The sequence below is a fragment of the Chaetodon trifascialis genome, chromosome 11 (assembly GCF_039877785.1).
Source record: "Chaetodon trifascialis isolate fChaTrf1 chromosome 11, fChaTrf1.hap1, whole genome shotgun sequence".
In the NCBI taxonomy this organism is placed as follows: Eukaryota; Metazoa; Chordata; class Actinopteri; order Chaetodontiformes; family Chaetodontidae; genus Chaetodon; species Chaetodon trifascialis.
In genome coordinates, this window is record NC_092066.1 from 17,898,715 (window position 1) to 17,911,917 (window position 13,203).

The 13,203-nt window shown below is 43.5% G+C and overlaps 2 protein-coding genes across 2 annotated transcripts; one reads left to right on the top strand and one right to left on the bottom strand.

Annotated features, from left to right (window-relative positions):
- Positions 1 to 4,293: 4,293 nt before the first annotated feature.
- Positions 4,294 to 7,305, bottom strand: LOC139339058 (alpha-2-HS-glycoprotein-like). Its single transcript, XM_070974494.1, has 7 exons — positions 7,039 to 7,305; positions 6,407 to 6,514; positions 6,169 to 6,250; positions 5,890 to 6,044; positions 5,684 to 5,779; positions 5,380 to 5,451; positions 4,294 to 5,253 (listed from the first exon to the last, which is right to left on the bottom strand). Exons 1-7 carry the CDS (start codon positions 7,234 to 7,236, stop codon positions 4,831 to 4,833), a joined length of 1,134 nt encoding a protein of 377 aa, XP_070830595.1. The 5' UTR covers positions 7,237 to 7,305; the 3' UTR covers positions 4,294 to 4,830.
- A 1,198-nt stretch (positions 7,306 to 8,503) lies between these two features.
- LOC139339039 (sentrin-specific protease 5-like) lies at positions 8,504 to 13,203 on the top strand. Its single transcript, XM_070974469.1, has 11 exons — positions 8,504 to 8,700; positions 9,296 to 9,488; positions 9,601 to 10,409; positions 10,496 to 10,601; positions 10,792 to 10,939; positions 11,069 to 11,116; positions 11,592 to 11,669; positions 11,820 to 11,957; positions 12,112 to 12,195; positions 12,338 to 12,388; positions 12,499 to 13,203. The coding sequence occupies exons 3-11, from the start codon at positions 9,623 to 9,625 to the stop codon at positions 12,613 to 12,615; spliced, it is 1,557 nt and encodes a 518-aa protein (XP_070830570.1). The 5' UTR covers positions 8,504 to 8,700; positions 9,296 to 9,488; positions 9,601 to 9,622; the 3' UTR covers positions 12,616 to 13,203.

The window sequence follows — 13,203 nt, forward strand, 5'->3', positions numbered from 1 at the left end:
GAGTGAGAAACCAAATCAGGGGCTAAAGGATTTCTATCAACCTCAGTTACCTTACTTCCCTTTTTACCCAAATTTCTATTACCCTTACCCTGCAAATCCAGACACTAAACCTACACCTGCTGTACAGCCAACTCTGCCTCCGATCAAGAAAAATGATGGGCAGCATTCCCAAACTGTTCCTCCTGCAAAGCTGCCATTGAACCCTGAGGGACAAGTGCCCCAACCAATTGTGCCATCACCATTTTACCCATGGCCAGCTCAACCTGAAAGGCCTGGAAAAGAGCTGCCTCTAAAGCCTCAATCCACTCAACAGCTTGATAGCCAAGAGAAGCAACCTCTTTACCCTTATCCATTCTATGTTAAGCTACCTAACCCTCATGGTGTTCCTCCTGAACCAACACCTTTGCCTTCTACAGCTCCAGCTGTCATAACTAAGGACCAAAGATGGCAACCTTCCTACCCTTTTCCAATTTATCCTCAACTACCGAAGCCTCTTCCTAAAGAGCCATCAGTAACTAAACCCCCACCTGGTAAAGTGGAAGAACCTTTCCTTACAAATCCACCTAACCACCCATCTCAGCCTCCACAGGAACCCATAGGACCATCTGAGAGCCAAGAACACAGCCCCCTTTATCTGCTTCCTCCTTACCCTTGGCCACCACAGCCACCAGCATCTGAAGCTCCCCAAGTAGAACCTCCTTATCCACTGTATGGAAAACTATTACCTGAACAGCCTGTGCTACCAAAGCCCCCAGTTTCTGAGGAACAAATATACCAAACATTCTACCCATATCTATTTTTGCCTCAAGGTCCTTTTGCACCTGTGCCACCCACACATCAAACCCCTACACCAGCTCCAGAGGGCCAAGCACAATCCCTCAGCACATTGCAACCTGAGGTATTTAAACCTGAAGCCCCTGAGAAATTGTCACCTGGCAAATCAGTTCCAGAGCGCAAAGGGCCACCACAGCCTGAAGCTCATCACGGCCACTTATACAATCCTTTCTACCCTAACCCATTCAAACTTGAGCCTGAAAATCAGCCAGCTCCAAAACCTCCACATCCTGAAGCTCCACAGGGACAAATGTACCAGCCACTGTATCCCTTCATCCCCCAGCCAGAGCCTGAAAAGCAACCAGCTCCAAAGCCTCCACAGCCCGAAGCTCCGCAGGGCCAAATGTACCAGCCACTGTATCCCTTCATCCCCCAGCCAGAGCCTGAAAAGCAACCAGCTCCAAAGCCTCCACAGCCCGAAGCTCCGCAGGGCCAAATGTACCAGCCACTGTATCCCTTCATCCCCCAGCCAGAGCCTGAAAAGCAACCAGCTCCAAAGCCTCCACAGCCCGAAGCTTCGCAGGGCCAAATGTACCAACCACTGTATCCCTTATTCCCCCAGCCAGAGCCTGAAAATCAAGCAGCTCCAAAGCCTCCACACCCTGAAGCTTCGCATGGCCAAATGTACCAGCCACTGTATCCCTTCATTCCCCAGCCTGAGCCTGAAAAGCAACCAGCTCCAAAGCCTCCACAGCCTGAAGCTCCACATGGCCAAATGTACCAGCCACTGTATCCCTTCATTCCCCAGCCTGAGCCTGAAAAGCAACCAGCTCCAAAGCCTCCACAGCCTGAAGCTCCGCAGGGCCAAATGTACCAGCCACTGTATCCCATCATTCCCCAGCCAGAGCCTGAAAATCAAGCAGCTCCAAAGCCTCCACAGCCTGAAGCTCCACATGGCCAAATGTACCAGCCACTGTATCCCTTCATCCCCCAGCCGGAGCCTGAAAAGCAACCAGCTCCAAAGCCTCCACAGCCCGAAGCTCCGCAGGGCCAAATGTACCAGCCACTGTATCCCGTCATTCCCCAGCCAGAGCCTGAAAATCAACCAGCTCCAAAGCCACCACAGCCTCAAGCTCCACATGGCCAAATGTACCAGCCACTGTATCCTGTCATTCCCCAGCCAGAGCCTGAAAATCAACCAGCTCCAAAGCCACCACAGCCTCAAGCTCCACAGGGCCAAATGTACCAGCCACTGTATCCTGTCGTCCCCCCGCCAGAGTCTGAAAATCAAGCAGCTCCAAAGTCTCCACTGCCTGAAGATCCACATGGCCAAATGTATCAGCTTCTATATCCCTTCTTCCCCCAGCCAGAGCTTGAAAATCAAGCAGCTCCAAAGCCAGCACAGCCTGAAGCTCCACAGGGTCAGACCTCCCCAGAATCTGCAATTTCACAGCCTAGTAAAGGTGGTCTAATTCCACAAGTCCCTGAACTAGGCTCTTCATATATGCCACCTGTGTACTGCCCTCAGTTTTGCCCATCTGGATTTTCTAACTGTTGTCCACAAATTGCTTTTCATCAACATCTCCATCATATTGTGTCAGCTGGGCCTGACAAAGAGGCACCTCCAGTATATCCAGGACTGCCATTCCTGCCTTCAGTGGCATCTTCTGGGTTTGCCAATGGCTTTGTTTCTCTTCCTCCTCCTCCTCAAAAACCAACTGAAACTGCCCTAACATCCACTTCTGCACCTATTTCACCTCAGTCCCTTCCATCTGGAAATGAAAAACAGCCATATCTCCAGCCACCAGATGGCAACCCTGCTGCACTACCTGAAAGTAATCCTAGCAAGCCTACACATTTTGATCCAAATTACCCTTATTCTGTGCCAAATTCACTGTATCCTTACTGGCCATATCCTCCACAATTTGTGGACCTGCAAAATTTGGCACAAAGTCAATCAGCTCAATACAGTGTGCCCTCTAAAACTCAAGCTCCAAGTAATGAACCAGTAATCCCAGTGGTGCCATACATACAACCCCCAAAGCAGCAAAATTATTTATCAGCTGGGAACACAAATAGTCCCTCTGGACCTAATTTCATGTCTTTTATTAGCCAGAATCAACAGCAGCAGCAGCTGCTGCAGCAGCCCCACACAGCAAAGCAGCAAAATAAACCCACAGCCAAGGAACTGCAGCCACCCAACACAGAATCTAGTGAATCTCAAACACATCCTAAAGTCCAAAGTGAACTTGATCATCTTCAGGTCCCTTACTACATGCTTCAAGATGCTCAAGCACCTACTTATAACAAGTCTACTCTTCCCAACAACTCTGTACAACCATTAGTGAATGGCTCAAAGAAATTAGCCAGACATGACCAAACTGTAACAGCCTATTCTGAACCAAAGAGTTATGTGCTGCTGCAGCATGGCCCACCAGGCAGAGAGGTCAACAGATTCAGTGAGCCCGCACTTCCTTCCAGACACCTGGGTCATAACACAAACTTGGCACAAAATCTTGCGAGGCATCATAGTGGCAAACACCAACGTCCTCAGAATTTAAGGCCCTTGCAGGAAAAACCCCAGCATCCCAAAGGGCTGGGTAACGGAATGTCAAATCCCTTACCTGGCAATGTAAACTACATGCCAAGGCCTGGTGATAAATTAAAAAATTTACTGTTGCCTCTGTCTGCTTTGGATGGTCCTCATTTTGTGCCTTTGCCCCAGAATCCCTCTCTCAGTGCAACACATTTAAATCCTAAATTATTTGACTCAAACGGGAAACCCATTATACCTCAAGGCTCCAGCCAAAGGATTCCAGCTCACGTTCCTGGAAAGGCATTTCAACAATGGAGATCTGCAGCTGACCAAGTAAATGGTAAAGGTAAAGCATTATGATTTTAAAAACTTCTTAACACAGTCTCTTTGACTAATGTGTGTCTCTTTCAGGACTGAATCAACCCATTCAGAGAGGTGGAAATCCAAAGCAGAAATGAATTTACTTCAGTGAATAAACAATTAAAACAGATGACCAGGTTTTGTTTTTTTTAATTTAAACTATTTGTTTCAATTTCGGTAAGGGTGGGTAGGGAAAGTGGGCTGAAGAGCAGCAAGTTATGGAAGTCCTTATCTCTTGTGACATGGGCAGTCAAGGACTACTTTAAAAGTTGACTCAGGACTTGTTGGAATTATATCCACTGTTTAGAATCAAAAGGTGCATTGCCCTTGTTGAACTTGTTTCTTGCTTATTTTGCTTTACCATGAACTGGTACTTCCTGAACGTTGACCCATTAATGTAAATACATGAACTAGAATTTGCCCATTCATCAACAGTGACCTCTAAGCACAACTGTCCAAAAACCTGTTTTTGTGCTTGTTCTTAGAAACTCTTCAGAACTTTCATAGTAATTCTTGTACTAGTTCATATTTCAATTGGTAAAATTACCTGATGTATATCCCCCCTTCTGAATATAAGAATTTCAATTTTTGTTTCACAGTAATGACTACTGGATAATTAAATTATAAATACTTGTTTTTTTTGCTTTGTTTAATGGAAATGTCAATGGGTACACAGGAATGTCATTGGCCTGAGTCAACACAATTGGCAAACATCACTGTTTTGCAATCACCAAAAGATGGCATGAATGATTGAATGGATTTTGGTACCTGTGTTTCCTCAAAGTTCTGGATAGAGGTTATTATCCTCCTCAAACCTGTGAGGCTTTGGGTAACTCATCTCACTGCTATTAAATGTTCTGAAGTAGAAGTGTTTCAGTATATTTTAAAGGATGCTTGGCCATAAAATCAGAGCAAAACAAGGTTTGACTTGAAAGATTTATTCAACATGAAATACAAATCTTATTTTATATTTTACAGAGTTGTTTTGCAATGCACAATGTTCTTCTGTGATTCAGCAATTTCAAATAATGGATTGTTTGTAGGAAGTGTATTAGTGTTACATCTACCCATCACAGGACATATTCATTTATCAGTCTCAAATTACTCTAGTACCAGTGTAGCTGAAGGTAGAAAATATAGAGTCTGTGGGACCTGAACACTTAAAAGAATCTGACCCTTCCTGGGCACACTGGCACAAGAGCAATGGGGTCTGTTTGAGTTGCAGGGGTGTCAACCACTGCAGAACCGGGTACAGCAGCTATCTCTCTCTTCACCACAACAACAGGCACCTCAGCACTGGACGAGGCATCTGAGGCTGATACACTGTCAGCAGCTGGAGCAGGATCAGCAGCAGCATCAACCACAGCAGGGGCTACAGGTACAACTGCGGGGGCTACAGGTACAACTTCAGCTGACTCTGCTGATTCTGCAGACAGAAGGCCACTTAGCTGAGGGTCATGCATAGCAGTCAGTTTGTGGTGTCTCAGACCGTGCATGTGTGGCAGGCTGCTTGTATGTGCGTGGACCACTGGTGGCATGGCAGGAGCTGCGGCTGCAGTGCTGTTGGCATCTACAACAGGCATCTGAAAAAGTGTGTGAACCAACAGAGGCTAAGGAAAAGTCATCTATATAAGTGTAGTATAGTTAATTTTTTTGACTTATTTTTGGCCATCAAGAATTATTGAAAGTAGTTAAGTACAGTATTTTACCAGAGTGGAAAACATCTTGCAGTCTACTGAGTGATCAGCAGTCACACCTTTGGCATAACAAATCCCACGGAGCTGGGAGGGGGGAAAAAAAACAGGATCTTTTCCACCATTTTCTTCATTTTGATGTGCAGCGGGGCTTTGATCACTAGATTTATCATTTACCCATCTTCTTGATCATCTTGCAACCATGGCTATGAAAGTGAGTATAATAAATGATTCCAGTAGTAGTTTAGAGAACAATTACTCTGTTCATTTAAAAACTGTCTGTGTTTTGGGATGCTACACTGATGCGTTGTGTACTTACAGCCATGGTGTCATTCAGGGGCACACAGCCAGCATCAGTGCAATTAGCCTCAACAACAACATACTCTGCAGAATACATTGGGCCGCCAGACACAACCTGAAACAAGATATTGAGAAGTATTGATGTACTGACAGATACAAATGAAAATGTGCAGGGGCATTAAATCTGATGAAAGACTGAACTGAACAGATTATGCTTGGGCCCACCTGAGATGACATCCTTCCAACCTCCAAAACAGAGTATGTTACGTTCACAGTCATGTTGTTGAAGGTTGCCAGAGAGGCATGGACAAGGTCCAGTGCGGCGGTGTCATTTAGGGGAAGGAGGGTAGCACAGCCCAAGCACAGGTCCTCTGTTGACTCTATATGTCATCAAGGAAAGACATATACAGGTTTTTGTGTGTCGGCTGACTCTTGTGTGGCATGTTCTAAATGTATGTGTGTGTCTGTGTTCATATGACTAAGTGTGTGATCTGAAAGATTTACCCTCTGTTTTACACTTGAAAGCTGTGACAGTCAGAGCTCCCCCCACCTTCTTCAGCACCACATCACAGTCTCCTTCTACTGCCTGGTTGGGGACAAAGAATCAGGGAAAATAGCACGCTAGTCAATCTGGACATTTTCTGTTCTCATTATTTTATGGCCTAAAATTGTCATCACTTTTATGTTTCATTAAAATCCTGTTGATCAAATATTACAGTGTGCTAATGGTATGTAGTCTCACCGTCAATATTTTGGGTCTGACTGTGCAGTTGGCAATAGGTGTGGGGTCCAACACATGACAGTCTGTCTCCAGCAGGTCAACTTCCAGGACATATGTGTCTCCATCAGGCTGAGGAAAGGTCAAACAAAACATTATTTGTTTGTTTGTTTGTTTGTTTGTTTTATTAAATCTAATGCATCAGACAATTATTTGACAGAAATCTGCAATGTGTTGACTGATGGCCATGTAGTCAGAAACCCCTCAAGTGAAATGTTCTGAATGAATATGCATATACAGTTTGAGATAACACTGAAAAGTAAAACAAATGAAATGTTGATTTTTGTGTCTACAAAAGTTTGCTTGCAGAGGCCCCATGCGCCACTTTGGCTGCATGACACAGAAAGAAAGAAAGAAAGAAAGAAAGAAAGAAAGAAAGAAAGAAAGAAAGAAAGAAGAAATCACAGTCCATAGTTGAATCTTCCAAATGATGTGATTGTATTATCTAATGACCAATAGGAAATAAATGTGATGAGTATGTTATGTACTGCAGCCAGTGCTCCTGCTTCAAAGCTGAAAAACAGGAGAGGAAAAGCAGTAACTTACTGTATAAACGTCTTTGCCTGTATCACTTACTCACTTACTTACTGACTTACCTTACTGAGGACCTTGATGTCCTCGATCCTGTTCAGTGCATACTTGTAGCCGTGGGCGTGCTGGGCATTGAGGTAATCCTGAGCCACCAGAGCAGCCTCCTCTGCCTCAGCGGAGTCGCACTGAGGTCGTAACACATTGATCTGAGCCCATACCCCTGCCAGTAGCACCAGAACCACAGTGATGCCCAAGAGATTCATTTCTGTGAGAGATGTGCACGCAAGGGGTATCAGAGCAGTTGAGCAGATGAGGGTAAGGGGAAAAGGCAGAACTCACGCAGCCTGGGGTGTATATATCTCGTACTTCAAACAGGAAACCAGTGCCAAGTTAAACACTGTGATCATCCCTCCTGACTCCTGCGTCAGATGTGGGTTGTGCTGTACTCTGTTTTAGGATTGCTGCCAAAACAAACGTAAGCTGACAAAGTCTGATGTGGGATGAATGGTCTCTAGTTTAAGTCAGTGATGGGTCACTGTTTAATGATGAAACATCGAGAAACATCTCCAATATTGAGTTTCATTCGATAGCTGCGCCCAGATCAGGCACAATTTGTTTCTTGAATTGAATATTGTAGAAGTGTGTAAGGAGGTTCATGTTCAAACACTCATATTGTGTAAGCAGCTGTGCCTCTCCACTGAGGTCAGAGTGAGCATTCAGCTACAGCTGCAGGGCCCCACAGCCAGCAGGGATTCAGTGACTTGCTCAATGACACTTCAGCAAAGAGGACATTTGCCAACAGGGGGGACATAGTTGAGGGACAGGGACACTCATCGCTGCCGCCCCCATATTTGCTCTATATTGAACCATCTGCACAATACGCTAGAGTCGCTCCAGGTCAGGACCAGGCTACAAACAGAGACACTGATGAGATAACTCCTAGTAAATAGATGGAAGCTGTAAAGCTGACAAACAAGATTCATTTAAGATCCACTTTCATTGTTTTTGTTTTTTTCTTTACTGCAGTGCTATTAATCCAAAAACATCATGTATGATAATGAAACACTGACAGGGACCATTTTACTTACCAATGATTGCTTTAACTGTGGATAATATCTACATACTTTTATTTAAGTGAGGTTCTGAACGCAGGACTTTTGCTTTTAGCAGAGTATTTTTAAACTGTAGTATTAGTACTTTTGCTCAAGTAAAGAATCTGAATACTCCTTCCACCACTGATAATAATGAGGCTAAACCACCAGTTCAAATAAAAAAGACACAGAAACAAGAAATCGGATATTTACAGAGCAGGGAGGTTTTCTGTACTAGTCAAGCATCATTTTGTAAAATGACGCTTTAAATGAAACCAAACGGGGAGAATTAGCTTGAGAAGGAGCTTGTCAGGCACATAGCTAAATTGTTGCTCCTACTGAAATATAAAAATTATTCCAACTGAACAAAGAAAAACATTAATTTTGGCTGAAATGTGCCAATCTTTCTGTATAAAGTCTGATTGGTCCGCGCGAGAGTGACGCATTTCACACGCGACTCCCAATGTGGATTGTGTACATGATGCTGAGCTGAACGCGCTGCAGGTAGAGAGGGTGTCATAGCGAAATGTTGTGTCGTAAACACGAACTACATTCATTAGCAGGAGGTAGACATGGTAGACCTTTATCAGACGAAAGTTCATCCCAAAGTTTCAACGAGGCAACGTGGCAGAAACGGTAAGGCGGAGTGCCAGTGGCTACATACAACTGTGTCAGCAAACCTAGCTATGCTAGCTAATGTAGCTGGGGTTTTCGCTTGGAAACACGTGTCAAGAAGTAATATGCCAAACTGTGAGTTGTGTGCCGTCTCAAAGCCTGGAGGAAATCAAATATCACTGTTTGTTCACTTGGCGTGGCGGGTTGCACATTCTCACACACAGTAAGGTCTTAAACTGCAGTGCAAAGCTTTGATTATCTCTGAGTCTTGTATACATATTATATAAAATGTACCAAAGTATCTAAAGTAAAAGCACTTATACAGCAGTGCTGCAGAACGACTCCTGTCAATGTTACTGTATATTATGTTAATTAATTACTTTTACTGGTTTGTTGATATGTGAACAGAATTTTAATGTTGCAGTTGATAAAAAGAGCTGATTTTCTGCTCTGTGATACATATGTGTTTGGTACCTGCATCTGTCAAATGAATGTGGTGCAGTACAGTATATTAGGCAGAGAAAACAAATCTATTGTGTGTAACTTTTTACAAAACTGAGATGAAGACGTACAGGAGCAGTGTGTATCATAACAAATCCATTCTGTGTTGCGGCAGATGTTCGGACTCTGCCTTTCTCTACTGAGGAAGCCACCAGAAGTGAGAGCTCGTACGTGGACAGCTGAGTAAGCTATGAAAATCCTGTCGAGGTGTTGGCGAGTCTGTATCATCAGCATCCTACACTATTATTCACCTTTCCATTGAAAGTCTACGCTGGCTCAGCTGGGAGCAGCTGACCTGGAGTTTCAAGGTAAAGTTCAATCTGAAACAGTCTTTAGAGACAGTGGACCATGGCCTGGAAAGTGTCATAAAGACGCACTGCTGAATATGAGTTTTCTGACTAATACCTGCCCTCCCAACAGCTGAAAGGACACCCACAACTCCATGCTCTCATGTGACCCTCCATCGCTCACTCTTAATCTCTCCAAGATGCACCGAGCACAGAACCACTGGCGCAAAGCAAAACACCTCAAGACAAAAAAAGGATTCGTGTCTTCAATCAATGGAGTTTCTCATCTCTCCAGGCGAGCCAAGAGACGTTTGCATTTTAAATTACAGCTTTGGATGTGGAGGAAGCGGAGAGAGAAATGTCGTTTCTGGACGTTGAGGGCAAAGAAACGAGCGTGCGGGATCAACTCCAGCTCCTGCCTCAGTGAAAAGACACAATCCCAGAAAAGTAAAAGCAAAGCAGTGTCGTCTCTTGGATGTGACACTGGAGGTTCAGAGGACACGCTTGGGAGGCAGAACTGCCTGCTGAAGCTGCGTGAATCTGTCAGTCTGTCAGAAACGTTCTTTGCCTCCAGTTCCTCGCAGAACCGGGTTACGAGCACAAATGTTTCTGCAGGTAACGTCACTATGACAACGGCGGCGGTGCCATCACAACAGAGAGACACTTTGGTCCAGCGTAGTGAAATGACAGACTCTTCCAAACATTCTCACACTGTTGAAGCTCTGTTGAGTACAGACAGTGATGCATGTGGGTTAACTTCTCATTCTAAAGTACCAAGGACATTGTTGCTTGCTCAAAGGCTTGACGTAGACGCCTCATCAGGACACTTGACTACTGTCCCTCCAGGTGAGGGCCAGGCTGCAAACAGAGATACTGATGAGAGAAGTAAAGTGTCTTCTCAAGCTGATGCCAGCCTTAAAGTGCTGACAGAAGACATCCACGGTAGAGCTTTTTCCACCTTTTCTCACTATTTGTTCCGCTCTGTTTTTGCAGCTGTTTGAGATTGCAATGTTTCCATGTTTCCCTAGAATTTCTTGAGGACTTCTATAGAATATATGGAAGTTTCATCCCACTACGAAAGAGCGATGTGTTGACACACCTGAAGAGGAGGTTCAACACTGATTTCAGTGACAGGTAAGTTTGTCAAAAACTTAAAGCCGACTCTCACTGTGAATCTTTGTTTGCATAATGAAAGCCTCTCGACTCTACAGCAGTACGTTTGTAGTTGTAAGGTTTTGAAGTGTTTATAGGTGGAGCGTTCAGAGTCAAACCTGTAACGGGTTTATTCCTGGACTAATTGTATTTTGTTTTTCTACCTCTGCAGGAAAGACCTGATCTTCCCAGAAGTTACCAAATACCAAACTGCCATCATTCAGACACCCGTTCCCTCCTTCCAGGTGGTCTACAAGAAACACACACTGACACTGGACGACTTGTCTACACTGGCGGATCAGAACTGGCTCAATGACCAGGTTATCGTTTGGCACAGAAAGAATTTCAATGCTTCATGCAGATTTCTGAGTGGAAAGATTCATGTGATGAGCAAAAGCTGCATGTCAGTGCTGAATGTAATGGGTATAGTTGTTTTCTTTCTGCTCCAGGTCATGAACATGTATGGAGAATTGATAATGGAATCTGCCCGTCACAAGGTAATCTTAAATGCTGTGCAGATAGCAAACTCTTAAGCTGCCAGTGTGCATGTTTTTTTTTTTTTTTCTTTTCTAACTATAATTGACACACCTGACGGGTGAAATTTTAACCAGGGGGTAAAATACTATTAATATTTCAACAGGGCTATTAAAATATTGCTTGTAATTAAAGGAATAGTTTCACATTTTCATTGACGTTTTAGGAGATACACATATTTGCTTTCTTGATTAAGGTAGATGAGAAGATTGATACCATGCTGATGTCACTACACTACACTAAATATGTAGCTACAGGCAGCAGAGAGCTTTAAGACAGTAACATGTTTGACAGTGCTATCAGGCCCAGGTCTATATTTCTAAATCTCACTTAACCTGGGTGTCATAATCCAATTAGAACAAATAACACAAGATTTTGCACTAAATTATTTACATTTTTATGGTTGCTTGAAATGTCTCCCTTTGTCTTCACTCTTAGGTCCATTTTCTCAACAGCTTCTTCCACAGGCAGCTCATGACTAAAGGATATGATGGTGTTAAGAGATGGACAAAGCAGGTTAGGTCTAAGATGAAAGTGGTTTGATCATTTATCAGAGTTTATGATAAAGATTGCTGTTGTCAGGCCTAAAATTTGAAGAAAAAAGAAAGAATAAAAATAGACTTTTAAGTGCTCATGAGTGGCTTTAACCCCGTCTTTCTCGTACAGGTGGATTTGTTTTCTAAGAGTTTGCTTTTGGTGCCCATCCACCTGGAGGTCCACTGGTGTCTGGTGACTGCTGACATTGTTCAAAAGAAGATCTGCCTTTACGACTCTCAAGGGAACGCACTCCGCAAGGTTGCAAGGGTAACTGCAGATGTCATGTGTTTGTTTTTTTTTCCCCAACTCTATTACATGTTTGTTTATTTGTTTATTTGATATGTTGATTATTTTTCTGTTTATTTTCCTGGAATAAGTTTTTGTAACTGTGCTTCCCCTCTGTGTGCTTTGCTCATAATAGAACATCCTGAAATACTTGATGACAGAAGCAAAGGAGAAAAAGCAGATAGCTTTTGAAAGTGGTTGGGCTGTGTCGTTCGATGAGGTATGCACTGTTACAGCCTGCAACGGCACAAAACAAAAAGATCACTAAGAGGCCACATCAGGGCCAAAAGCGTCATCTGCTGGAGGTTCATCTGACACACTCACTGAAATGATGTCTTGTCTCCCCCTGCTGTCCTTTCTAGAAAATCCCACAACAGACCAATGAAAATGACTGTGGAGTCTTTGTCTTGGAGGTACCAACATGCTTTTCAAGCCTAATATGCACGACTTCAATCATTATTGTGTCTTGGTTGTTTCAGCTGTTCGTTAATTGCATATGAACTCTATTGTGTTGTCTTTGCAGTATTCCAGATGCCTTGCTCTGGGAAAAGCTCTGCAGTTTTCACAGAAGGACATACCAAAGATCCGCAAGCGAATCTATAAGGAGCTCTGTGACTGTGAGCTCCATGAGCAGGACTGACCATATTGTGTTGCTGACAATATGTGCTGCTTTTGATGAGAGTAGGAAATGAGCAGTCCACTCTTGTCTCTGTAGGGCTTGATCAGCTGCTCTGTAACAGCCTTACAGCACTGTGTGAGTGGGTGCATATGGCTGACCCCACTAAGAGAGTGTCAGTCTTCTGTCAAGAGCACTGGTCATATTAAATCATAATCCTTTTATGGTTACTGTATTTATATGATCAATATTTAATCGGGCATGCTATTTAATACAATGGAAGACCTTGTCTTGGTGGTTACACATCTACAGTGCACCGACAGAGCCTTACTTAATGATCTAATCTGTCATGGCTCACGTCTGTGTTTAGATGTTATTTTCTGTCAAAATCCCTGCACTCCTTATTTGCACATTTTATTTTGTCTCATTTTGCATCATTTGTCTTGTCATAGTTTACCTGTTAACACCAGGTGACTTAATAGAAGCTACGTGTATTTGTATTTTGAAAATGAAGTTGTGTGAAAAGAAATCCATGTCCAAGTTATTATCTTTGTTAAATAATAAAAAATATGTCTATGAAGTTTTAAATAAAAGCAGTTTCCAAACATTTCA